Source organism: Dendroctonus ponderosae, unplaced genomic scaffold, assembly GCF_020466585.1.
Source record: "Dendroctonus ponderosae isolate FM_Combo_2020 unplaced genomic scaffold, Dpon_F_20191213v2 Dpon_F_20191213_1, whole genome shotgun sequence".
NCBI lineage: Eukaryota > Metazoa > Arthropoda > Insecta > Coleoptera > Curculionidae > Dendroctonus > Dendroctonus ponderosae.
The window spans coordinates 60,964,203-60,989,856 of NW_026017110.1; the positions used below are offsets into that span (position 1 = coordinate 60,964,203).

The 25,654-nt window shown below is 34.7% G+C and overlaps 3 protein-coding genes across 13 annotated transcripts in view; 2 read left to right on the forward strand and 1 right to left on the reverse strand.

The window, feature by feature from the left end:
* LOC109541149 (cubilin) overlaps window positions 1-11,112 on the forward strand; it is a 24,679-nt gene extending 13,567 nt beyond the window's left edge. The window contains exons 23-55 of the mRNA XM_019909915.2: window positions 45-231; window positions 292-473; window positions 534-699; window positions 757-938; window positions 991-1,149; window positions 1,208-1,328; window positions 1,386-1,610; window positions 1,663-1,770; window positions 1,825-2,064; window positions 2,123-2,316; window positions 2,373-2,577; window positions 2,681-3,046; window positions 3,189-3,259; window positions 3,319-3,558; window positions 3,612-3,817; window positions 3,872-4,434; window positions 4,496-4,828; window positions 4,892-5,172; window positions 5,229-5,640; window positions 5,701-5,885; window positions 5,937-6,077; window positions 6,182-6,344; window positions 6,395-6,601; window positions 8,195-8,318; window positions 8,370-8,590; window positions 8,643-8,857; window positions 8,931-9,096; window positions 9,151-9,434; window positions 9,944-10,100; window positions 10,157-10,332; window positions 10,384-10,696; window positions 10,748-10,839; window positions 10,893-11,112. Of these exons, the coding sequence (XP_019765474.2) occupies window positions 45-231; window positions 292-473; window positions 534-699; window positions 757-938; window positions 991-1,149; window positions 1,208-1,328; window positions 1,386-1,610; window positions 1,663-1,770; window positions 1,825-2,064; window positions 2,123-2,316; window positions 2,373-2,577; window positions 2,681-3,046; window positions 3,189-3,259; window positions 3,319-3,558; window positions 3,612-3,817; window positions 3,872-4,434; window positions 4,496-4,828; window positions 4,892-5,172; window positions 5,229-5,640; window positions 5,701-5,885; window positions 5,937-6,077; window positions 6,182-6,344; window positions 6,395-6,601; window positions 8,195-8,318; window positions 8,370-8,590; window positions 8,643-8,857; window positions 8,931-9,096; window positions 9,151-9,434; window positions 9,944-10,100; window positions 10,157-10,332; window positions 10,384-10,696; window positions 10,748-10,839; window positions 10,893-11,030 (7,023 nt within the window). The 3' untranslated portion in view covers window positions 11,031-11,112. The remainder of the gene's footprint in view (window positions 1-44; window positions 232-291; window positions 474-533; window positions 700-756; window positions 939-990; window positions 1,150-1,207; window positions 1,329-1,385; window positions 1,611-1,662; window positions 1,771-1,824; window positions 2,065-2,122; window positions 2,317-2,372; window positions 2,578-2,680; window positions 3,047-3,188; window positions 3,260-3,318; window positions 3,559-3,611; window positions 3,818-3,871; window positions 4,435-4,495; window positions 4,829-4,891; window positions 5,173-5,228; window positions 5,641-5,700; window positions 5,886-5,936; window positions 6,078-6,181; window positions 6,345-6,394; window positions 6,602-8,194; window positions 8,319-8,369; window positions 8,591-8,642; window positions 8,858-8,930; window positions 9,097-9,150; window positions 9,435-9,943; window positions 10,101-10,156; window positions 10,333-10,383; window positions 10,697-10,747; window positions 10,840-10,892) is intronic.
* A 1,093-nt stretch (window positions 11,113-12,205) lies between these two features.
* LOC109541110 (palmitoyltransferase ZDHHC15B) lies at window positions 12,206-16,805 on the forward strand. 6 transcript variants are annotated; one of them, XM_019909841.2, is made up of 8 exons: window positions 12,206-12,320; window positions 12,373-12,605; window positions 13,098-13,219; window positions 13,275-13,622; window positions 13,662-13,803; window positions 13,902-14,031; window positions 14,720-14,803; window positions 16,239-16,805. In XM_019909841.2, exons 2-8 carry the CDS (start codon window positions 12,473-12,475, stop codon window positions 16,339-16,341), a joined length of 1,062 nt encoding a protein of 353 aa, XP_019765400.1. In that variant the 5' UTR covers window positions 12,206-12,320; window positions 12,373-12,472; the 3' UTR covers window positions 16,342-16,805. The 6 variants fall into 6 exon arrangements, with proteins under 6 accessions (XP_019765400.1, XP_019765401.1, XP_019765403.1 ...); XM_019909842.2 differs by having other exon boundaries at window positions 12,210-12,320; window positions 13,674-13,803; XM_019909843.2 differs by lacking the exon at window positions 16,239-16,805 and adding an exon at window positions 15,781-15,922 and having other exon boundaries at window positions 12,211-12,320; window positions 13,674-13,803.
* Window positions 16,806-20,320: 3,515 nt separating this feature from the next.
* LOC109541111 (dual specificity protein phosphatase CDC14C) overlaps window positions 20,321-25,654 on the reverse strand; it is an 11,257-nt gene continuing 5,923 nt past the window's right edge. For 3 of the 6 annotated variants that reach the window (XM_048660534.1, XM_048660526.1, XM_019909848.1), the window contains exons 7-8: window positions 24,833-24,976; window positions 20,321-22,379 (exon numbers count right to left, since the gene is read on the reverse strand). In XM_048660534.1, coding sequence (XP_048516491.1) covers window positions 22,022-22,379; window positions 24,833-24,976 — 502 coding nt within the window. In that variant the 3' untranslated portion in view covers window positions 20,321-22,021. Of the gene's footprint in view, window positions 22,534-22,599; window positions 23,508-24,832; window positions 24,977-25,654 lie in introns of those variants that run through there. The other 3 variants (XM_019909850.2, XM_048660547.1, XM_019909849.2) reach the window with 3 other exon arrangements.

The following is a 25,654-nucleotide window of genomic DNA, read 5'->3' on the forward strand; positions in this document are numbered from 1 at the left end:
TTCAAAGCCCGGAAAACATTTCTAAATGTATGATCGTTCTTTAGATTAGTTATCTCATAACAAATCCTTACGAAATTGAATCACCTGACCCAGAGTTTCGAAAAGTCGATCGATTTTGTGGTAATAAGAAACCCGATCTTATAACTGTGGAGTCGAGTCATGCAAGAATTCATTTCGTTAGTGACAACCTTTTACCAGCAACTGGATTTCGATTGGAGTGGAAGTTATTCGGTGAGTTTCTTTTGAAATTCTAAAGAAAGACGCATCAATGTCGAGTTATGCGCATTTTAGGATGTGGCGGAATTCTTACGGATCCATCAGGCAGTATATTTTCACCAAATTACCCAAATCGGTATGGATCAAGTGTTGAATGCAACTGGCAAATAAGTGTACCTCTCGGTAAGAGTATTGAAATCGAATTTGTGGATATGGACATCGAACGAGACTTTGGATGTCCTAACGATTATATTCAAGTAATTGCATCCATAATATGGGCAACGATGTAGGAGCATCTGGCAATTTGTCCGTTTTAGATATTCAATGGACCAGATAGTACTTATCCAGAGATCACAAAAATTTGTCATCAGCTTGAAAAAACTATAGTGCGCTCTTCGGGCAGTAACATGTTCCTGCTATTCAAAGCAGACTTCAATTTTGAAGGACGAGGGTTCTTCGCGACTTACTCGTCGACCTCTACAAGTCAGTACACTAAAGGTTATCCCCAATACCCATGTGTTACGGAAATAACATTTTTAGCATGTGGAGGAACAACAACCTCCTCTTCAGGCTACATCTTTTCTCCGAATTATCCCAAAAACTATGAGAAAAACGAAACTTGCGAATGGATGATTTCAGTTGATCCACATCATATAATCAGACTTCAATTTCAAGACTTTGATTTAGATGCAAGAGCCGATTGCAAAACTGATCACGTCAAGGTATATGCCACGGAGGAGAATCAAGGTTTAAATATTGTATTGAATATTTTAGGTATATGATGGTCCAACGCAAGCATATCCCGTCTTAACCACCCTTTGTGGTAACTCGAAAGGAAATCAAACAATTCACTCCTCCTATGAGCATATGCTAGTAGAGTTCAGAAGTGGCAATCATCTTACAAGCAAAGGCTTCAAGGCATTTTATGAACAAGTTTGTTGGCTGATTATGTGGGATTTTCATTCAAACGTTCAACCTTTACTCGTTGTAGGCATGTGGGGCGATAATTAAAACGTCTTCCAGTGGGATAATAAAACTTAGAAAAGAAATTATTTCGTACTCCTACGAAGAGGGAAGTGTATGTAATTATACTATAGAAGCTGAAGATAAATGTAGGTGTTATTCCTCCTTCCAAGACTCAAAGTTTAATTCACTTTAATCATTTCCAGCAAAACACGTACGACTTACCGTCACGAAGTTTGTTAAAGGAATAAGATGGTGCGACGATGAATATCCTGCAATTAAAATATATAACGGGTTTTATAATAGTTCGCCGATAATCGGATCATATTGCAGATCGACAATACCCCCAATTATCAGCGATGGATCAGCACTGCATATAGAAATACAAATGCCAATCGATTTATGGCTTAGTTACTCTGTATTGGAATCAGGTATTTCTACTCAGAATTAACAAGACAATTTTAAACCCGACGCTGTTTACAGATTGTGGGGGCGACCTATATTTGCCAGAAGGCTATATTGCAAGCCCTGGATATGCGAAAAGTTACCCAAATAACTTAGAATGCGTTTGGAATATAAATATGGGGCCAGGCAAGATCTTCTACATTTGTTCGTTAATATTTTGTATAATATGAACTTTTACAGGAAATATTGTATCAATGAATATTATTACTTTGGATATGCCAGAATCGGATAATTGCAACCAAGATTACCTAGAGGTTCGAGAAGACAGCTCCGAAGGGAAACTGCTGGGGGTCTTTTGTGGTACAAATAAACCCACTTCTCTTACAGCAGTTGGAAAAATGGTGCTGCTATTTAAAAGCAGTAACCTTTCACAGAGCATATTGCAGACGACGAAAGGATTTTATGCAGAGTTTAGTTCAAGTAAGAATTTGAAGCATTTGCTTATCAATTAGATCATTTCACAACTGCATTCTTTTAGGAGAAGATAATGTTTTGTATGGATCCGAAGGATTGATCGGAAACCTAAATTATCCGGATTTATCCCCATCGGATATGAATACTCGCAGTTGGTTGATCAACACTAATACTTCTACAATCATTGAACTAACATTTCAGGAGTTTGCTTTAGAATCTACCGGCAAAGAAGGCGAATGCTTCACAACTGCAATGAAAGTATGTAGCATAATTTTCTTCTAAATATGTAACTGGAGTCTTGTGGTTTGTGTTAGTTATATGATGGAATGGATGACGAAGCACCTCTTTTATATTCAGCATGCGGTCTTGTGAAAGATAAAACCGTTTTATCAACGTCTAATATGATGTACATTGTTTTGTCGTTGTATTCTGTTCGGACGGATGCCTATTTCTTATTGAAATGGCGGGAACTTCCTAAGAAAAGCGCCAAAACTAGTCACTCAAATACTACTACTTCAGGTAAAAAAATAATTGTATGCATGCGAATTAACTCTTTTGCCTTGTTGACGAAGAATTATGAAAACCATCGACAGATCTACATGTGGAAATAATTAACTTTCAGCTTGTACGTACGAGTATACATTAAATGGACAGTCAAATGTAACGCTCAGTTCACCGGGCTATCCAAATGGATATGCACACGATTCCAACTGTGAATGGATTTATAAAATTGAGCCACAATATCATTTGGAATTAGAATTTGTGGATTTAAGCCTGGAAACTTGGGGCAAATTTCGTCAATGCGTGTTTTCCGACACAGTCAAAGTGTATACGAAATACGAGAAAAATGGAGCATGGGTGCCTCTGATTCAGATTTGCAACAATTCTAAACCAGATGACAGATCTGTTGGAACTGATTTACTGAAAGTCGAATTTTCGACCAATAAATACTTTAATGGCAGCGGATTTCAGGCAGTCATTTTTGGAAGTAAGTAACGGTGGACTCTTTTTGGAGAAATAGCAGTCGGAAAATGCAACACTCATCAATTTATAGCTAGTTTGTAGCTACTTATCAACTAAAAAGCTTGGAAAGACATGGGTACTAACGTTTTTGAATTATTGAATTTTAGAGTGTGGAGGAAGCTTGACCGAACCAAATGGAAAAATAATATTCAACAAAGACCATGCACACGACGTCGAGGTATACCGCTAACCAAAGCATACAATTGATAGCCCAACCATAAATGAACAACTTTTTAGTGTCAATGGAATATTACAGTGCGACCTGGACGAACTATTAACATAAGATTTGTAGAATTTGATTTGAGTCAATCTGACCCTGATTCTAAATGTCGCAACTATTTAATGGTGAGAAACGGCAAATTTGCCGACAGTCCGTTCTTACAAAATGGTATATTTTGTGGCCCAAATCCGCCCTCCAGCCTGCAATCATCCAGTAACTATTTGTATTTGAAATATGTTGGATCAGCGCATGTTAAGGTAACAAACGAAAACATCTACAGATACTCTGAGCTAATCAGGAAGTTTTATAGGGATTCGAAATCGATTATTCTGAAGTATCATTTAGTTGCGGCGGTAGCATTCGACTCGGAGCTGAAGACTCTTACACTATTCAATCCCCCAACTATCCGAATGTGCCGCAGCCTCATACGGAATGTATATGGATTATCAGAGGGCCTCCAGGCACATCTCTGCAAGTTGAGTTTGAAGAACGATTTGATATTTCGGATGAACCCAGGTAAGAATATATTTTATCCAACAGAACACCGTTATTAAGCACGGAAACTGATAGACATGATGGACTATGTGGGACGGATTATGTCGAGCTGAGAGATGGAGCAACGGAAATAGCTGATGTAATAGGAACCTACTGTGATGATAGCCCTAGCACGCAGTTTACCTCCGGAAATTTCCTTCGAGTTAAGTACTTCACAGAGTCTAACGAGCCGAGAAATGGCTTCAAAGCAGAAGTTTCAATTGCAAAATGCGGTGGGACTTTGAAGAAATTGGGAACGATAGATTCGAAAACTTCAAAGATCAAGCTAGGATCGCCTTGTCAGTGGTTGCTAGTGGTTTCACAGGGTTATCACATTAGTATGACTCTTGATATACATCGTCGCAGTGATCGGCCATCAGTGATGAACTGCAATGCAGATAATGTATCAAAGATTACAATCAGTCAGCTTGGTATGGATTTTATAAATGGCTTTAACAAATCTGACTCGGAATTGGGCACTTTCTGCAGAAACATTAATAGCACCGTAATTACTTCAAGTACCAACAAAGTCATGGTGCGGTTTGAGCCTAAAGACGACTCGTATTCATTTACTCTTGATTTCAAGTGGGAAATGGAAGGTAAACTTTTACTGCAAGTCAAACCTCTGATGAAATGAGATTTTGAGAATTTATTTTTCAGAATGTGGCGGTCATTTGGACCAGGAAACAGGCACGTTAATGTCACCGGGTTATCCAAACATGAGCTTCAAGAATCACTACTGCTGGTGGGGAATCACGGTACCCAAAGGTCGAAGAATTTCGTTGCTTATAGAAGATCTGGATATTGACGAATTGACATTTTTCCTGATATTTGAAGGCGCCCAAGAGGGCCCTAAACTTATTAAACGGAAAGACATCAAAGCAGGAGCCACTTACGAGACCAGTGATAATGGTGCTCATATTATTTACTGGCAGACCATTCCAAGCACTAGGCGAGGCGTGAAAATAACGTACACTTCTGAAAAGCCTACAGGTAGATATTGGGTATTCCTCGTTGGACATTTAAGAAGTACACTAAAATTCCAATTAATTTCAGTGTGTACAGGAAACTTCAACACAATTTCTGGAGAACTACATGCCCCAGAAGGGCTAAACACTTTCCTCTGTGAATATCAACACATTAGTAATCAGTCACAAACTTTGGGTATGGAACTGCAATTGACAATTGCTAGCCAAAATAGTGCTATGAAAAAACTAGTATGTCCTCGATCCACTGGAATTTCCATCAGTGGTATAAATATTCAGTCCTCATTTTGTCAAAGCACAAACAAACGTTATGCGATCGCCAGATCAGTTTCCCCTTTAACTACAATAACGGTACGACAGATACCTATTTGCACTGAATAGAAGCCCTAATTAAATATCTGTTCCAGGCGCGACAGTACTTAAACACCACTCTAAATTTCACGGTTTCATTTAAAACGTATCAGTGTGGAGGGAAATTAAATGAAGCAGTTCTAGGACAGCGGGGGACGATTTCTAGTCCAAACTTCCCCAATTCCTCAATAGATTCTGTCGAATGTGCTTGGTTGGTTTCGCTCAGTTCATCACAAATTAAAATCAATTTTACGACGTTCGAGTTACAAGATGATTGTGATAAAAACTATGTAGATATTTATAACGGCGAATCCTCAGCCGATCCTCATATTGGGAGATATTGTAATAACAATAAACCTCCGCTTATAGTTAGCCAGAGGGAAAATCTGCTCATAGAATACAAGTACCATAAAACTACTAATGACTCTTCAAAAGGATTCAGCCTGGACTATGAGCCACAACAGAAAGGTCTACATAATCCCTAATCTAATTCCAGCTATTGTCAAACAAACCAATTTCTGTTTTCAGGATGTGGCGGCATTTACCAAACGAATCAAGCTACAATTCAATCACCCAATTACAAACAAAATTACGATAACAATGTAGAATGTATATGGGACATAGAAACGTCTGAAGGAACAATGATCAATCTAGTTTTCTCTGGCAGGTTTCATATTGAAGAGAGCTCCAACTGTAGCAAAGATTTTATTGAAGTGAGCTAAAGGCAAATCCTATTTTCTTTTCATGACAACCATTCGTTTTAGATATTTGACTGGAAAGGAGTCGAGTGGACATCCTTGGGCAGAAAATGTGGAAGAAATAGACCCAACCAGATTTTATCCAGCAACAATAAGATGAAAATCATGTTTAGGAGCAATGAAAATGTTACGGCAACTGGTTTCGAAGTGAGTACCAGCGTTTTGATGAGAAATTTGTCAAACATCATATGAAACAAATTAACTAAATTGGCGATAACGATTAAGCAATAACTGGGAAAAAAAAATTTTAGGCAGGTTGGTCAATAAAATGTGGCGGAAAATTGCTGGCCGAGAAAGAAGAAAAGTTCCTTACAAGTCCACCTAATATCAATTATAACTGCACGTATGAAATAATATCGAGCAAGCGTAATGGGTTGGTAGGGATTAGGTTTGAGAAGTTTAGCTTGGGGGATGGTAAGTTTAGTAGGTTATTCTAGTATCATTCTGAAAATCCACTTTTCCAGCAACACACCAGAGCTGTTCATATCGCAATTTGACCATTATGGGATCTCCTCCGCGACTATCCATACTTCACAACAGACGACGACTGGTATTCTGCGCAAATAATATCCCTCCGACGCAAATGTACTCAAACTCCGTTACACTTAGTTACTTAAGTTCAATGGCTTACAACATGATAGGAGGATTCAAATTGGCCTATCGAGAAGAAAGTGTGTATCAAGTGTTTCCCAGAATTTGTTCATCTTTCCTGCAAACTAGGCCTGGGTAACACTGTGTTCAGTTGCGCTATTGAGTTGTTGCCGCACTCTGAGTTAACGAGTTATAACTCACCGGTTCATGAGTTATAAGTCACAAGTTATTAAAGCTTTACGAAACCAGAGACTGGAATTTTCACTCATTAAAAATGGCCATTAACATTTTTTCTGAGTAACGATTTACTACTTCAAACAACTAAAAAAGTAATCTAGATTTTCCCAGCAATAGAACTGAGTCCAAAGATAGTCGACGAGTTTTCTTGTAAAATCGATCTCTTAATTTTTCTGCATAAAAGATTCAGTTTGCCAAGTATTTCGCAGTAAAATATTAGGAAAAACGCGGTTTCTCTGCTTAGAGGCAGTGTTTTTCAGAAATATTGACCTAAAGGTGAAGAAACCCCAGTTTCTAAAAGTTTTCTAAATAACTGAATATACCCTTTCGCTTTTTCAGTTCGGGGAAATATTTTTGGAAAAAGCTCCAGAAATAATTATTATGATTTTGTCCATAATTCGAAGCTGCAAAAAGTTTTCCAAAAATGTTTAGAAAGCGGTTAAAGAAGCGATTGTTCCCATAAAATGTATCTTATAATTTTTCACAGAAAATACCTGAAGATTGACAGTATTTTAAGTAAAACTAAAAAAGAATTCGATTTTTGCGCAGAAAGAATTGCTTAAAGAAACTTTGTTGAAACCGGAATGACCTGGAAATTTAAATAAACTTTAAAAATCTTTTTTAAACTTTTGCTCTCTGGGCGTTTTCGGTTTTGGAGAAAACTTTAATGGTTTTTGGGGAAAAACGGGAGGAATTTACTTTCGTTTTTGTCCCGAACTCGACGCTGAAAAATTTTTCGAACATTTTTACAAAGCTATAAATTATCTAGTAATTTTTCGCGTAAAAGACCTCCAGATCGTTAGTATTTTTAAGTGAAACTCTACAAAATATAACGTTTTTGAGTAGAAAGTAAAGAAAAGAAATCAGTCAAAACTAAACAATCACATTTTTTTTACAAACTACAGTCTTCAGAGGTATGGAGGTAACGAGATTTCCAAGTGATCTGTTATAAACTTTCGTTTATTCTGTTCGTTTCTTTATATTATTTGATTTTTGTTCCAAATTCGAAGCTGTAAAGGGATTCCAAAACTTTTTACAAAGCGACGAAGGGTTTGAAATTTATTTGATAATTTTTCGCGGAAAATTGTCTCACTTTTTTAAGTAAAACTTTAGAAAATTGAACATTTAGAAGAAAGAGTAACTTGGCTAAAACTGGAAAATTCTGAAAATTTGAGGAAATTTGAAAAATATTATTAATCAATGAACTGAGTTACTGCGCTGGTGCATTGGGTTGGCGCACCAAGCCATTTGCGTAGCACTGAGCCAACTCCTAAAAATTCACTGAGTTACCCAGACCTAATTCAAACTGTTTCTCTAACAGCCTATTGTAGTCTTCACGAAAATGTATTGAAGATCGGATTTGAAGTAGGAACTAAAATTTCCCAGAAGCGCTACTATTTCTTTCGTTAATTCCGTTCTTTGTTAACTTTTCATAGGTTGTGGAGGAAATATATCTGCACCCACAGCTTTAGAATCTCACATCGCTCAAAGAAGCACGCAATTTGGTGTTATCTGCGAATGGTATATAACTGCTCCCTCCGACCAAGTGGTTGTACTAAGGTTTTGGAAATAAGCATAAATCTGCTTCGCAGTGTAACATTTTCCTTGCAGTATACACAAATTAAATACCTCAATGTTGACGAATTGCCTAGGGCCATCTGTAAATATATTCGATGGACATGACCAGCGGAATGAGAAACGATTAGCTCGCCTTTGTGGAAACATTGAAGAAGAGAAGCCTATTCCATCAAGCTCAAATACCATGTTGGTTAAATTGACGTTATCCTACTCGTACATTTCGGATTTCCAAGCGGAAGTATACTTCACATATGGTAAGCAGAACAATGAGTCCTACTGAAATTTGGATTGGCATTTATATTTTAGGCCCTGCGGCTGGATGTGGAGGAAAAATCAATTTAACAGAAACCACACAATTGCAGATGCCAACCAATCTGCCACATATGGATTGCCATTGGACAATTACAACTTCGAGAGATTATAAAGTTCAACTTGAATTTACAGATATTCAGTTATCAAATGCTTGCCCTAATCCCGTTAGGAATTATTCTTTTATATTTTGCGAGTGTTCCTATGCAGAGGTAAAGTCTCATTTTCATTTTCAGTGCACGCGTTAACTGAAAAGTTTTCTATCAAGAATTATCAATACTTCAGGTTAGAGATGGAGCGGGACCTTTTGCTGCTCAAATGATCAAGCTTTGCACCAGCACGAATGGACGGAATATTAAACTGACAACTTCATGGAATACAGCTTACGTACGACTATTCTCACTTACTTCGCAAAAAGAGCTGTTCAAGTTAACTCTGACGCCAGTAGAATGTAAGTTATATTTTACTAATAGCGAGAAGATTAACGACTATTGACGATTTTTAGCAAAATGTGGCCCAAGTGATTTAATAGCTGGCAAAGACTTCAAAGAGTTAACATCTCCCGATTATCCCAACAGCTATCCGGAAACGATTCAATGCACTTGGATAATAAGAAGTGCCGCTATTCTTGGCAAGATTCTGATTCATTTTGAGGACTTTGATTTCGGCACCTCACCATTCAGAACAAGTTGCGATGGCGATAGGCTTGAAATAGGAGAAGGTAGGAATCAAGAAATTATAAGTGAAGGATTTGGACCCAAAGCCACACATCGGAACATCAATATTTATGTAAGTAAAACGCATTAAGCTTGGTAACCATTTGTAATGACAAAACAAACTTACTTAAGGTTGTTGATGTAAAATGCCCTACATAAACCTCTCTAGAACCGAATTTGTAGTCGAACATACACAAATTCGGATTTCTACAGGGTATTTGTAGAGCAAGACATTACCTGAATAAAATTATACCAATACAGACATTTATTAATACCGATTTGAACACTTGTTATTAGCGTGTGGACCAAGTTGAAGTTTCTATCGACTTTCGCGGACTTCGCTTGTAAAAATCTCGGGTTATTAGGCCGTCGTGGATAGAAGTTTGGTGCGGACATTTCGCTAGCACGCATCTTCAGATGTTTGCTCGAACGAACACGCATCCAAACGTCCGACCAAATTCCTATCGACGAGGACAGTAAAAGATTTAATATTTCAATATCTGGTATCAGTTTATCGCATGTACAAGCTAATTTAATTTTCAGTAAGAAAATTGATAATTGAATATTTTTTTTCATATTTAGAACATTAGAGATCATGCAGTGACCTATGCATTTTGCGATAATTCCTTAAAACCTTTTGATCACTACTCCAGCGGACAAGCTGTAAAATTAAAGTTTTACAGTTTCCCCTATTCCGGAAAGAAAGGGAAGGGTTTTAAATTGAAATATGCCCTCTCAGGTAAAATGGCGACTTTCTAATTAAGAGCGATAGATAGTTTTAATTGATAATTTCAGGGTGCAACCGCACAATCGAATCAAATGATGGGCGAATTCAGAACGATGTAAATAACAAAGGTGATAGAGACTGTGCGACGATAATTAAAGCTGATCCAAACACCACAATATCCATCTACTTTATGACGTTCTATTTTATAAACCCTGACAAAAACTGTACGAAGTTTGGTTTAGAGGTGAAAGTGATTTCAGTCAATTCGAATGTATTTTTATTTCCGCAACTTTAGATACGAGAAGGGAATGAGACCGGGCCTCAGATTTTTAAAGCCTGCGGATATCAACTACCAAACCCCTTGTTCTCAAACTCAAGTCAGCTGTATATTAGAAGTTACAACTTAAACACTCGCAAGTCAAATGCCTACTATTCTTATAATTTAATGTACGTGGCATCAGAAAAGAAGTATGGATGTGGAGGAAAAATCTTCAATAGCATGGGAATGTTCTCTAGCCCTATGTATCCCAACCCCTACAGAGAAGATATTGAATGCACGTGGAATATATTGGTGCCGTTGGATTACAAAGTGGCATTGAAGTTTAAAGGTATTATTGCCAATGAGAGTAAACCGTACTTTACAAATTAAATTCTTGCAGAGTTTAACATTGGTGGCGGATGTGCGAAAAATAAACTGGTGGTAGAAACAAATGAGAATGATGTACCAACAGTTCACACTTTCTGTCCAGGGGTAAATAGTTGTTAGCGAAGATCTTTAAAATACATAAACTATTCTTTTTTCAGGATGCTACACCGGCAATTTTATATTCTAAGAATAGTCTGACACTCACTTATTATTCTTCGGTAAATAACGGAGGAAATGGATGGTTAGCAGTGTTTCAACCTACAAAATACGAAAGCGATATGTTGCTTAGGATATAAATCAGTCACCTATATATATGTAGGAAAATATATGCAAATTAGAATGTTTTAACCAATAAACGACACTATTGATTTGTGAAAAGCCCAGGAAAAATAACGTTTATAACCCAGACGAATTTAACAAGTTGCTGTTGCCGTTCGTTGTGTACCAAAGAAGCAGCGGAATTGTTTGGAAAATATTAGTATTTGCTGTAATAAAAACAATGAATAATTGAAAAAATTAAGTTCTGCTCAAGCTCCACCTAGTCAATTATTAAAACTACATAAGGAAACAATGCTGAATAACTGTTCGAGCGAAACAGTTGGAAGAAAATTGATTTACCTGTTTTTTTCTGCCTGAAAACTTCGGATTTCTGCCAAAATCGGAACAATTTTGGCTACAAGTTGTCCCGGGAATAAATTTTTACCAGATTTGTCAAAAATTGTCATGCGCGCTTAGAGCAAAACAAAAATAAAAGCCAGCCAGATCAATGTTACCAATACAACAAAATTACAACATTATTTATATAACTTTCATAAATCGTGATTGAATGAAACCTTCTACAACTGTGCTTCTACAAGTTCAAGTGATATATTATAGTTGTAAATATCATCGTTGTCTATCAATTAGAAGTTAAATATACATATATATTAAATTAGTGTTTTTCTCAATCCTTTTACCCGCTGATAGCTTACTTATGAGTTAATTCAAATATCTTGCAACCTCCCTTTTGTGAATTCGCTCAAATTTTTAATTAAGTATGCAAAAAGGTTCGCGCAATACTCGCGCAGTACGTCACTTTTATCGATTTCAATTTGTTTTGGGATATCAAAAATGTTGGACTGAGTATTTTACTTGTCGTATAATTTACTGTTTATTTTGACTCGTGGTGTCATGTCATTTAATTGCTTTGGAAAGTTAAGCCCAGGTTTTCCCCCAAGCTTTTGCCGATCCCATAAGCTTCTGTGCCACAAACACTCCGTACAGGACTAGAAATATGACAAAACAAAGATTCCTGTAAGGAACAAAACCTGTGCTTTAGATTTGAACAAATATAACTAGAATTAATAAAAATTTTCCAGGGATATCATAGTAGAAAGAGGAAAATTCGTAAACATATCAGTCAATTAAGGAAATTGACCAAAACGTAAACCATTTCAAAATCAACATGACCAACTACTAACACTAAAAGCCCTAGTGGCTCCCAGCTGATAAATCTCATTTTATCTCAATTATTGCTATTAGTATTAGTAAACTGTCAGATTTCGTTATAGGTTCTAGCATGTGAAAAATGTGTTTAATAAGATGCAGTAAATTAAATAATTAATAGATTTGATATTTATCTGATTATTTAACTTTCAGGTTAATACCTTGTTTTAAGCCGCGCCCTTTAACCACATAATTATATGGATCTCTGAAATGAATTCCTTTGTAAGACTGAAACAGGATAACTAGTTGAATTATGGCTGTTCCTGGGACTGAACGAAAAGGATCTTGCTTTTGGTGTTTAAAGGCTGTTAAATGGATACCTGTACTGTTCATCATTACCATTGTAGCTTGGTCTTATTATGCATATGTTATACAACTGTGTCTTAGTAAGTTGAGACTTTGATACAGCTTATTCAGCTCAGTTTCTTGCGAATACTCGCCTGCTTTTGTTAACTAAATGACTCAACTAATGTCTGCCACTATTAGTCATTTTCTCAAAAGGAAATTAAATTGTGGAAGAGAGCGGTCTTATTGTCACCCCTAAAGTTGGTTGATGCATAGCCCCAAATTTAATCTTAGATTTATTTACATGAAATTCATTTGGAAAGTGCCTCCTGGACATTAGTAATATTTTGGATATTTCACCGATTATCTTGATATCTGTTTCATTGGAAAGCTTATCACGATCAGGTCAATGTCGTCAATTTATTTCGTGATGTGGAACCCCACCTGCCTTTTAATATTCAAATCCTAAAAATTCTACTGGTTTTCATTTACAAGAGCAGACCATTTCATTCCAATTGAGGATTCAAACGTGCTGAGGCCAAAAAATCAATTGCGCCTCTGTAACATATCTTAGCAATGAATATTTCTTTTAGTTACTGTGGAAAATACGATCGCCCAGATATTCTACTTCATATTTTTCCATTTATTCTTCTTCATGTTCTGTTGGTCGTACGCGCAAACAATTTTTACAGACATTGGAAGAGTGCCTAATAATGTAAGTGATTCAGACGCTAGAAAGTTGCAGAATAGTGAAAACTTTGCTATTTTAGTTTAGATTAGCAGAAGCTGATTTTGAAGCTTACTTACATCACAATGATTCATTGGAACTCCAGAATAGAATATTAGAAAACTGTTCAAAAAATTTACCTGTAACTAATGTTACAATAGGAGGAACTGTTAGGTTCTGCGACAAATGTAAAATGATTAAACCTGATAGAACACACCATTGTTCAGTTTGTGGGGAATGTGTATTAAAAATGGATCACCACTGCCCATGGATAAACAACTGTGTCTGTTTTACAAATTACAAATTTTTTGTGCTATTCCTTGGATATGCGCTACTTTATTGCATTTATATATGCTTAACATCTTTACCATATTTCATCGCATTTTGGAAGGTAAATGTGAATGAAAGTTTATTTCGCATTGAAATATAGATCATGTTTCAGGGAGACCTACAAGGAATGGGTAGTTTCCACATACTTTTCTTGTTCTTTGTAGCAATTATGTTTGGCGTGAGTTTAATGTCATTATTTGGATATCACTGTTATCTAGTATTAGAAAATAGAACTACACTTGGTGAGTACTCAATTATTTTTTCTATAAGTTACCAATTTCCAACATCCCAGTAATCCATCAATGGATGTGACTAAAATAGTTTTGTATGTTTTTTGCAGAAGCATTTCGTCCTCCGAGTTTTCGCGGCGTTGGTGCCGATAAATATGGCTTCCACTTGGGACGCTTCAAAAACTTTAAAGAAGTGTTTGGAGAAGATGCAAAAACATGGTTTCTCCCAGTCAGCACAAGGTAATGCATTCCAATATCACCGCCCCAATATGATCATTCAAGTTTGGCCATTGCTTTAATTGTGTGATAAATATACTTTTTCTACCATTGCTTTGGTTTCTTTCGTATTTATTCTTATTACATAAGACAATATTTAAAGAGCAAATGGCTTTGGTTAAAATTGGTGGTGTATTTAGCAGATATAAGCAAAAGTATGCGAACTAAAAAAACAATTGCGACATGGTTATAATTAATAATGTTAAAAAAATCGAGAAATAGACATTGTGTGCATTCATTCGAACGTTCACGATGGAAAAATGGATTGAAAATTTAGTGGATAATTTCAGTTAAAACTGTGCAAAAAAACACGTAAATTAGTTTTCGCAAATGTGGTTTTTTAAAATAAAGTTTAATTTGGAAACTAATCGACGTGTCTTTATATATGGTAAGGGCTTGGGTCATTACTAAAAGTGTGTTAATTTAAACTCCTTAAAATATGTCATTTTCTCTACCTCTGAATCGGAGAAAAAGACTAAAGTTCTAAAACAGCAAACTGGTGGATTAATTAAATTGTTATTGCAACCGAAACAACAAGTAAAAAACGATGATTCTGTAACTGATCCAATCAGGCAACTGGACAGAAATAATACCGTTTTACTTGGCCGAATTCACATTAAAATTTTCAATTTAAAATTCAATACTTTTCTAGTTTGGGTGACGGTATTCAGTACCCTATTCATTCGAGGCTTCTTCAAGGTCCCACTTACTACTCTATGGACAACACACAAAACAGGTTAGACAACCCAAGTTTGCCTATTGCTATCTAGCTACGTAACATGCATACTATTTTAACATAATTAACAAAATAAGTGTTATTTTACAATAACAATTTGTAGTTGTTTAATTCGTTAAATAAGTTCCGTGTTTTTTACCCATATCTAACTATTTAATTAGGTACTAACTAAATAAGTGCGTAAAATCGGAAATTCGTTGTCTTTTAGACTAGTGGGTTCTTGACGCTTTTTGTTTAGGATAGTTGAGCAATCGATTTTATTTATTTCAAAAAATCCCATTTTCGTCTGCCGTGTTTGAAAATTTTCGTTGTTTTTCTTAAAATGTAGAAATAAGCTATTTAAAAAATAATTTTGTTCCACAGGATTTCAGAGTTTTTGCGGCAACTTACACGTTAAAAAAAAATAAAAGGCAAATATCATCGTTTACTGTTAATTCTATAGATACCGAGATTTATTTCAGGATATTGCGGGCGCCACTTATATACGTTGCACAAACTAAAATATATTTATAAATTCCCATTCCCATTGCTATATTTAAATGTGAAAAACTATCTTAAACAAAAATAGATCGCTAATCGCCAAAAATTGTTAAGTTATCAAAGACAGGCGGGCGATACGTTGTGGAAGTCTGCATATCTCTTCATCCACTTCAATCGACGAAAATACGTTATCATTCAATTGTGTTCTTATACATGATAAACCCTTCATTGCATCATTAACAAAGTATTAGTCTACATTCTAAAAGTGTTTTCGTTGTCTGAGGTTTGTGCATGGATTTAGGCTTAATTATATCATATTACCATTGTTATTTCGCTTTATATAATTTTCAAAAATTCTGATTATTACAACTAGTTTAAATTATCTGTCAAAATTATTAAGTAGAAACATGGGTATTTAATAGTAGTGCATGTAAACAGCTTCATTGCAGTTGAACTTGAAGAAGATGAAAAATTTAACGAGAATTTTTTCCAAGCAGCCGAAGTGACCTGGAATCCGAAACCAGTAAACTCAATCCTGGCCATACAGAAATATCTATATTATAGTTTTATCGTAAATATCAATAACTTAGTACTTAATGACAAGTATTGTAATTTTTTAATAAATGTTTTCTTAATTTACTTTTTGTTTATAATTTTATTTAACCTTGTGTTTAAATTAACAGTCTTCAGTACTTGACCCGAATTCATTATTCCATCCACTTTAATAACTGTAACCGTTTATAATCGATAAAACGAGCAAATTTAAAGCAATGGCGTGGCTTAGATCGTTAATAGTGTACGTAAATGTAGTGTAAAATTAGCAGCAGGCTCAACGGAATTTTATATTCCAGTAATTTTCTGCTGCCAAATGCTTCATCTTGATGTGATGAGCGCATAGGAGATTTGCAGAAAATCTAGTTCCTTAGTCTTGAATATTAATTATTTCTGTCTATAGTCTGGGAGATGGAATTTCATTTCCTCAAAGGAACATGGACGAAGACCAAGAAGGATTACTTCATGAACATCCCTTTGACGAAGAAGAACTTAGGTACCCCTAATTCTTCGATTATATTTATCTAACTTTAAGTTGGCTAAAGTGATTATGTGCTAAATCCGAATTTTTTACTTTATGTATAAAAAATATGCAATGTATTAATTGCGAACTATTATTCATATTGGGCTAAATGTACATTGCGCAACCATAAATCAAGAGGGGCCTTGCCTATTTTGAGCAGTTAGTTCAGCTAAACCAGTATACTTAAAGAAGACCTTGTATGTATGAGTGTGTGAACTTTAGCATTCCGTTATAAATTTTGTGATTATAACCCATTGATTGTTCTATAAGAAAATCTAGTCATTTGTTCATATTTGCGTATTTAGATGAACCATTTAGTATTTGGTGTTTCCAATAGTTTCCATACTTTATTGAACATAGTACTTTAAAAATTATTAAAATTAATCGCAGTGCGGGCTAGTACAATCTATATTTATTTTTATAGATAATAAACCGTCAAAATCAAAATGGAGTTTTATTGAAAATTCATTCCAATTAACCCCCGAATTTCATGGTAATTAACATACTGGAAAAACTTTTTTTGAAAAACATTTATTAAAAATATGATCCAATGAAAATTGCAAGAGGTGCCAAAATATGGTATCAAACAAAAAATGTATACTTCACAAATATATGAAAACAACAATCGTTAACAGGAATAGATCATATCCTAAGTCTAAATATGCACATATATGGTTGGTTTTATTATTCAGAACCAATGTTAGCCTACTTCAATTATACATATTTGCAATTTTTCACGTTAATTGACCATTATTGGCAACAATTTACGTCCTCTCTGACTCATAATTCAATATATCATTAACAATTTAAGAGTATAACTTCTAAAGGGTCTAAGTCCCAAAAGCCTAAAGTTGAGAAAATCAACAAAAACACTTTAAAATATTAATAAAACCACTGACATATATTTTTTTTATATGTATATATAGTATATATACAGACCCTTTTCAGATGCATTGGGGTTGGCACTTGCGACCGTTTTTAAGCAAAATATAGATTTTTGAATATATGGCACTTAGACCCTTTAGAAGTTATACTCTTCAATTATGTTAAGCAGTAACGTTATTATATTTAAAATGTAAGGATGACCTTCCAATTTATTAATTAATATATGGCACCTTATATTTCAAGCTATAACAATGTTTTTTAAGCGTCACTTATAAAAATTTTGAGCAGACAATACAAAAAATAAAAATACCTTTAAAACTCAAATGCTTAATAAGAGCGAGTACTGCCTTAAACGTTTAGCAGCAACTATGCCTTAGAAATTAAATCTAGAGTAACCTAACAGCACGTTTATAGTCACATACTAGAGTGGAAGTTTACAGTCAAATGACCAATCTTATATCTATTAATGAGAATAAATATTATTGAAAGATGCGATTTTATGTGCAACATAATTTAGTTTTTAAATATTTTATGCATTTTTTCACTGGAAAAAGTTAATACCTTAATTAACTATTGCGAAACACTGGAACTAAAATGTGATGAAAAGCAAACGAAAGCATTTCAGATATGTGTACTGTTTAGTGATATGAATGAAAGCAAATACTGCTACCGACCGGGCTAAATGAATGTAAGTATATCCTTAAAATTCAATATTTTATTCCTGTTAAATATTTCATCGGAATATACCATTTTAGGAATGAGTAACAGTGAATTTTGAAAAGGTGACGCAGTGATGCCGAAATGGCTTGGTGCGCCAACCCAACCACCGGCACAGTAACTCACCGGTGCAGTTGCATTGCAGTTACCCATTTGGTAAAATGTTGCTCCTAAAAAAATGGTGACCTTTTTATTGTTAGGTGTTAAATTTATTTAATCTAATAAGCTTTAATCCGCCCTGGGTTAAATGAGAGACAGCGTGAGACGCGATGAGTTATAACGAAAAATTCTCACCAAGTTCAGAGTTGTGGGTTCAGTAAAGAAGAGTGCACTCTAAATGTCTTCAAAATTTCATTTAAATCACATGAAATACTGAATTTTGCGCGCTTCGTAACTGTTGATTTGAAAATGCACGGTTTTACGCAACTGCACTGTTCAATAAAAAAAATTCCAAATTCAGCCAGTAGCAATATTGACATTCTGTAGAAAATGCTTTTTTTAATGAAATATTTGCGTAAACTTGCATCTAAATATCAGACAGACAACACTTATTATTATTCAAATGTTATTCCTGAATCGAATTTCCAATTCTCTATCCAATGGTATAAAAACGAACGTGGCTCAAATGGTTCTTTGGCTTCGTAATTAAAAAACGGTACGAAACTAAAACTCTTGACTTTTATGGCAAAAAAAACATAAAGCTGTAACACAAATTTTCATATCTGAAGCGGTTCTTTAGGGAAAGGCTTCAGAATCAACTTGATATACAAAATATTCCCAAAATTTAATAATTAATTGGGAAAGAATCAATAGCTCAATCGGTGGTAGCAAATCACCCTAAGAGTCAGTTCATGAATATGAGACTAAAAGTTGTACATTGTACAAGCTTGTTTTAATTTGACAAATCAATTAATCTGTACAATTTTATAAATCTTGCTCCCTAATAATTTTTATTATTATCAATTTTAGTTTTTCGTTGTGCACTGCAGCGGCATGAAATTCAGACAAATATAAATGGCGCTAAATTTAAAATGAAATTAGTGAAAGATCAACGTTTAGAGCGTTTTCCGTTTAGTGGTTGTTGACTTTCGTTAAGTTGGAACGTTAAATTTGTCTTAGGAAATATTGCCATGCGAAAAGACACTTTCTACAAAAATGTCAACAATAAACAAACTAAAATCGAACTGCTAAGTAAAGCATGAATCATCGAAAGGGCGAACAAGCACATGATTAAATAATCATATCTATTCAGTACTTCAGTGTCCTTTTTTGCGAAAAGGTGAAAATTCGTACATCTTTTCGGTATTACATTAGTTTGCTACCGACAGTTTCGTGAGAAGCGCAGTCTTAGATGAGAAATATAGAATTATCGTAACCCTTTAGGCAAGAGCAGTTGTCTATCTGCTTCCTAACTGTAGAATTAAAGTTTTCAAAGTGCAGTGAACTTTTTGAGGATAATGGGAAAAAAATTGAGAATGGAGGCGCCAGCTTGCAAATAACTGGTAAGAATGATCTCTGATCTATAAATCTTTTAGCTTGAATTGAGTTCAGTTTTCCGACAAGCAACTGAACTTTTCATATTCTTTATATTTCTCTTTGCTTTGCTGATTTCAAATAAATTTGGTTAAATGAAAAAAATTAGATGAATAAATCATGAGTTTTGGTTTTGCCTGTTTTTTTTATTGCAAAATCGAAAAACCATTTGAGCCACACAGTTCGTTTTTATACTATTCGATAGAGAATTGGAAATTCGATTCAGTTATAAAACAACGTGCATGAGAGTTAATTCTGGTTGATTTGTCACAAAAAGTCGCACCAAATTTCAATATCAGACATTTAGGTGCAAGTTTAAGCCACATTTTCCTTAAAAAAGCATCTTCAACAGAATGTCAATCTTTCAGGTCTCCATAGGCTGTACTTTAGAAGTTGAATTTTTTATTGAAGAGTGCCGTTGTGTAAAACCTTGCATTTTCAAATCAATGTTTACAAAGCGCGCAAAATTCAGTATTTCATGTGGTTTAAATGAAATTTTGAAGACGTTCAGAGCTCTTCTTTACTGAACGCACAACTCTGGACTTGTAGAGTATTTTTCGTTTCTGAGAAATTCGTTATAACTCATCGCGTCTCACTGTGCCGCATTTTTAATTACGCTTAGCATTTAACCCGGGGGCGGATTAAAAAAATGTCACCACACTTTTAGGAGCACATTTTACAAAATGGGTGACTGTAACGCAACTGCACCGGTGGATTGGGTTGGCGCACCAAGGCATCACTGCGCCAGCTCCTCAAAATTCACTGAGTTTCCCATGCCTACATTTCCATTCGATAATTTTAAAAGGAATTAAAAGAAAACTATAGTAGACTATAAATATATACAATATATAAATATGAAGATCTATTAACACATTATATATATGAAACAATGGAACAAGTTGTCTTGGGTATTCAATCTGGGCAGTGGTGAGAAACAGAACATTTTTCTAGCTGCTAAGCTTTCGGCAATTAATTTTTTTGTCTTCATCAGGGTGCAGATTTATTAATATTACACCCTTTTAATTGGGAAATAAATTGTTTCCTTGTGTCACATTAAGTTCCCGGGTCAGTCGTAGGCAATGATTTAAATTAACAGTATGTAGAAAACCATTAAAATTCCTATCCTAAAACAGACTCAAAGCCTCGTACATTCACAATGAGTTTGTGTAACTAAAAAAAAACATTCTATTTCTTACCCCTACTGAGACCAAGACAACTTGTTCAATTGCTCTTGCACCGGTCAAGAAATTATCTCCTAATTACATATATGAGGTGTCCTAAAATATGTGTACACGTTCATACAAATGATAATTTAATTGAAGTCTTTAAATCAGACTTTACTGTTTCCGACCATCAATGTCCCAAAGAACGCACTTCAATGAAAATGAAACCTTAAAATACGATGTCATGCCTACATAAAAATCGTCAATGAGCTCCTAAGCACCTTTCAAACATTATCAATCAATTTCTCGCTACATACAATGCAATAGAACATATTGTCTACATGCATTTATGTTAATAACATAATTCTAATTTGAGATAAAAGGAATTATATAAAAATATAATCCTGTAATATGGTTATTTAAACTGCTAACAAATACATTAGCTTACTCACAATATTAAACAAGAACACTTATAATATAACAGAATTATTAGTGTATTGACATGCTACCTTGTAAAATGATGCGGTTTCATGTGAAAATCTCTTAGAATAACCAGAAAATATACTGCATAAAAATATGAGTGTATAGGATGGCTATTGTTAATCGGTTAAAAGTCGGAAAATCGTGTTTCAAAGCATATTTATTGTGGGAAATTTTAAGCAGGTCTGAAAGTGCCAGCAGAACTCCAGTCTATAAAGTTCTAAATTATCCACAATACAGGATAAAATGTTTAGAGATGAACTGTAAACTATTTTAAATTTGCCACCATTTGGGTCTAGTCAGACTGCCAAAAAAGTGCCGCAAAAAGTGGCTATGTAAACAGTCCACCGGTAATAAAAGTGATTTTTCTGAAAATTGTAACATCAACGCGAAATGTCATACATGGATATTCAAATTTTTCCAACAGTAAATTACATTTTCAACAGGCAGTAAAAATTCCGAAATGATCACCCATTCGCAACTTTTTCAAAACAATTTTTAATATAAAATCAATAGGTAAGACATATTGGGACATGGAATAACACAGATTGCTACTACAAAAGATGCGAAAACTTCAGCTCATCAATTATTTTTGTAGTTTGGCTCAACAATTTAAAATACGCCATTTTTATTTTCTATAAAGATTTGTAATTCAAACTGTTGGAACTCGGAAGTATACCAAAAAAAATCACTATAAGCCAGTGACAACGCATAGATTTACTTGTGGATCAAGTAGAATTTGCATTTACTTCGGATTTACCCAGTCAGTGAATCTGATCTAATACCATGTGGCTATGGATTGAGATAAAGCTACAAAAACGACCCAGAAAAGGCTACATAAAATTGTGTACACCAATAATTAATTTGACAAAAATAGTAAAATATTTAAATGGTTTTATTCGCTTTTACTGAGGGCAAGCAAAATTTTCCAGTGTTGGGATTTTCACAATGCTCATCTCTATAAGAGAATCCAATGACATGAGATCGACGCAAAACCTTTACACATCGCGGACTAGGCGATTTATCTTTTTCAATAACTAAAGCTCGCTTTGTACGTTTGGGTCCGATTATCTCTTCACGTTTAATATGACCGTTTTTAAACGCCAGGCCGTTTTGGCAAATTCCGCTGCTTTTGCCAGATCGCCTGGTGTTCAGCTGTATTTTATCAGCGGAACTTACAATTGTCGTTACCAACTTTCTAGTGGTGGCCATTTTTCTCGTTGGGGTTTCTTTGGCTTCGATTCTGTCGAAAAAGACACAGTAAACAATGACTTACTTAGCTGCCGAAATCAAGTTTAGCGTGCAGTGCTCAACACCCCTTTCAACCCCACTGATAGCTTGGCGATATGATCTTGCTTTTCTCGCAAGACCAAGACCAGTCTCGCTCATCACTACCTCTGATGGAAAATGAAAAATCAATATTTCAGACCCTTGAGATAATAGTCAACGAATTAAGCTATACATTGCAAAAAATGTATATATTAAAATCGGTTACTTAATTGAGACAAAAGCAAATTTGAACTTTCCAAAAATCAGCCACTTTTTTTTGTTTTGGAACTGCGTGTAGATGCGTAGTGAGTACAAGCGATGTTGACAACACAGCAGGTGTTTCCAACAGAAGGATTAGATCCGTTGAATTGCCACCCAAGTGTCTAGACCTCGGCTTTTTAGACCAGTTTTTTTTTATGAAACATAAAGCTGAACCAATAGCGCAACATTAACCAAACTGCTCACCAAAGCCAAATAGCTTTGGCTCAACAAAGCCAAACGTTACAGAGCCAAATAACTTTAGAACTGGACAATTTCTGACTACTTCGCACAATTTGGTTTCCATTTGGTTTTTTATTAGTCAATATTTTGGTAAAAAGTAAACACTTTAGATACGTTTTATTTAGGGTGGCAAATGAAAAACTGGGGAAAGTTCGGCATGCTCCCAGTTGGACAGATGTTTTTTGGTTCTCAACACTAAGAGTTTAAAGATAAAGCAAATAGCACCAAACGGATTTAACTTTTTTAGATTTTGAACTATTTTATTTACAGGGTTTATGTTTCTGCTTAGTCCGATTTTCACAATCGTATAACATTTTTTTCTCAATAAGACGGCGCAATTTTAGTTTCAACTTGAGCCTTAGATTTCGCTAATCGGTTCAAAAGAAAAAAATGTGACTGGAAGACAAAAGTTTATTTTTTTAATACCACTCTGTAAAGAAACGAGATGGGCAAAACAACACAAACTGTTTTCAAAATTTGGTTTCTATTTTAATATCTGTGTCGACTAAGAGCATGTGGAACTTTCACCAATTCTGCAATGTTTCTTTGTCACCCTGTAGTAACTTTATCTGTTCCAGTTACAGTTCCAATAATTTCGTCTCTAAAATACAGTAAAATTGAATTTATCAAAAAATGATTATAGAATATATCGTGTTATATGTAACATTGCGATCTTTCAATTCGATAAAACATTCCATATTGAGAAAATTCCTCACTTTATGTTGTGCCCTACTCTCATTACCTGGTAGCATTCTAAGAGGGACACAGAAAATAATCAACTAACAAACCAACAAAAATACGGTGATTAGCTCAACACTACACCCGCCTGGGTAAAAACAAAACTATCATCCAAACACCGTTAAAATATAGAAAACCATCCAAATAAATAAAGTAAACACAATTTTCAAATCAAATTTCACATAAACCACATTTAAGACAAAAAAGTGCTTAGTGAAAATTTTTTTGAAGGGAAAATAATTTAGTAATGATCAAATAGATCAAGTGCATATAACGTGAATAACCCGGTGTTAACTGTTTACTTTTTGTAATATTTAAACACACTCGAGTTTTCATATACATACATATTACATAAATTGCAGATAATCCATTAATACTATAAGAAACGCTTTCATTTTAAATCCATTAAGGAACTGAAACTTAAGGTCGGAGCGGCAAATAAAGAGGTTTGACTGCACATTACTAACATCGGTTTTCAAACAACCGGACTAAAGCAAGTTCGAAAATCGTTGTTAATAAGATAGATAGAGAAATTGCTGAATGCCGTTCCAAATTCAAATTCTAATGTGCATGTAACTCTATAGTCTGTACCACCTTCAAAGGCATGCTGTTCGGGAAAGCGTGATTAAGGAGAAAACAAACGTGTCTTTGACCTGACAACACAAAGCGCCAAACATTTTATAATCAATGAAGCAAATGTGTGAATAGTGAGAACGCAAATAGAAGCAAACAATTATGCTTTTCAGAATATAGCAAATTATTTTTATTGCTCTTATGAAATGTTCAATGTTAGGTTTTAGAGCGATTAAAGAAGGTAACCAGTAATCGAAGATTTTCAATTGGGACATTTGCTAAATCTTTAAACGGCGGTATTGCATTTCGGTGAATACTGTATCTGCTATGTCCAAAAAAAAAATTCTATTTAAATGCCCGTTGAAGTTTCAACATTACAATAGGCTAATTTATGAGAATTTCAATGTAAGCATGTGTTGTTAGATAAAATGTTAAGCGAAGAGGAAATTTGATGAAAAAATTATTTCAAGATATAAGTACGCTTGTTTTCAAATGCGAGAACACCAAAAATTGGTAAGAGAGCGTGACATCATATCCATGCATATACTGTGTGTTCAAACAACAGAAACACAAGCCATGCCCGCCTCAAGCAAAATAATGTCACATCAAACCAACCTTTTGGTCATGACACGACTTGTGCTTGAACCAGTAACTCTGGCGGCAGATGTAACGACTTTTCCGCCTCGAAGAACAGTCTGATTATTTGTGGTCGTTGTAGTAGTTGTGACATGAACTCTGCGTAGTTTTTCCCTTTCAAGGCTGAAAAAGATGCATCCTATCGTAGATTCTTAGTTTGCCAACTATGAAGCTTTGCAATTAGTTTCCATGAACAAAAAAACAGCCGTTTTATTAGTCCAAAACCGTTTAATTTAATTAAAATGGAAAAACAAACAAATCAACAGTAAGTAACTGTAAGTAAGTTGTAATCAATAATGTAAGTAAATCAAACAAGGTGCTGATAATTTTGAAGACATTAAAAATTCTGAAAATGGCAACATAAACCTAAAAAGTGAGTTTATACCTGCCATGCTGTTTTTAAATACTGCTAATTTAAAAATCTCAGTAACACAACACACAACAAAACATTACTAAGTGTATACCGTATAGTTTCTAATATAGGAATTTGGCTTTAAATATCTGAAAAATACCTCTACAAACACATTCCTGGGGTGAAAACTCCAGGTACTTTAAGCATTTTGTTGCATACATAAATAACAAATCAAAATCAATTCCTGGGCTTCAGTCATTTATTGTCTATTTATCAATTAAAATACGTTTCGATGTTTTCCACCATCATCAGTTTCTATGTGTAGCGTTGTTGCTACTTTAAGCCATGGCATATATTTTCAAGATGGTAGAATTATAAAATATATGCCAAGGCTTAAAGTAGCAACAACGTTACACATAGAAACTAATGATGGTGGAAAACATCGAAAC

Bases quoted from the DNA above. Each gene is read 5' to 3' on its own strand.
- LOC109541110 (XM_019909841.2), top strand. From the start codon at position 12,473: ATGGCTGTTCCTGGGACTGAACGAAAAGGATCTTGCTTTTGGTGTTTA. The intron at 12,606-13,097 runs GTAAGTTGAGAC...TATTTCTTTTAG, and splicing joins TGTTATACAACTGTGTCTTA to TTACTGTGGAAAATACGATC. The intron at 13,804-13,901 runs GTGAGTACTCAA...TGTTTTTTGCAG, and splicing joins AGAAAATAGAACTACACTTG to AAGCATTTCGTCCTCCGAGT.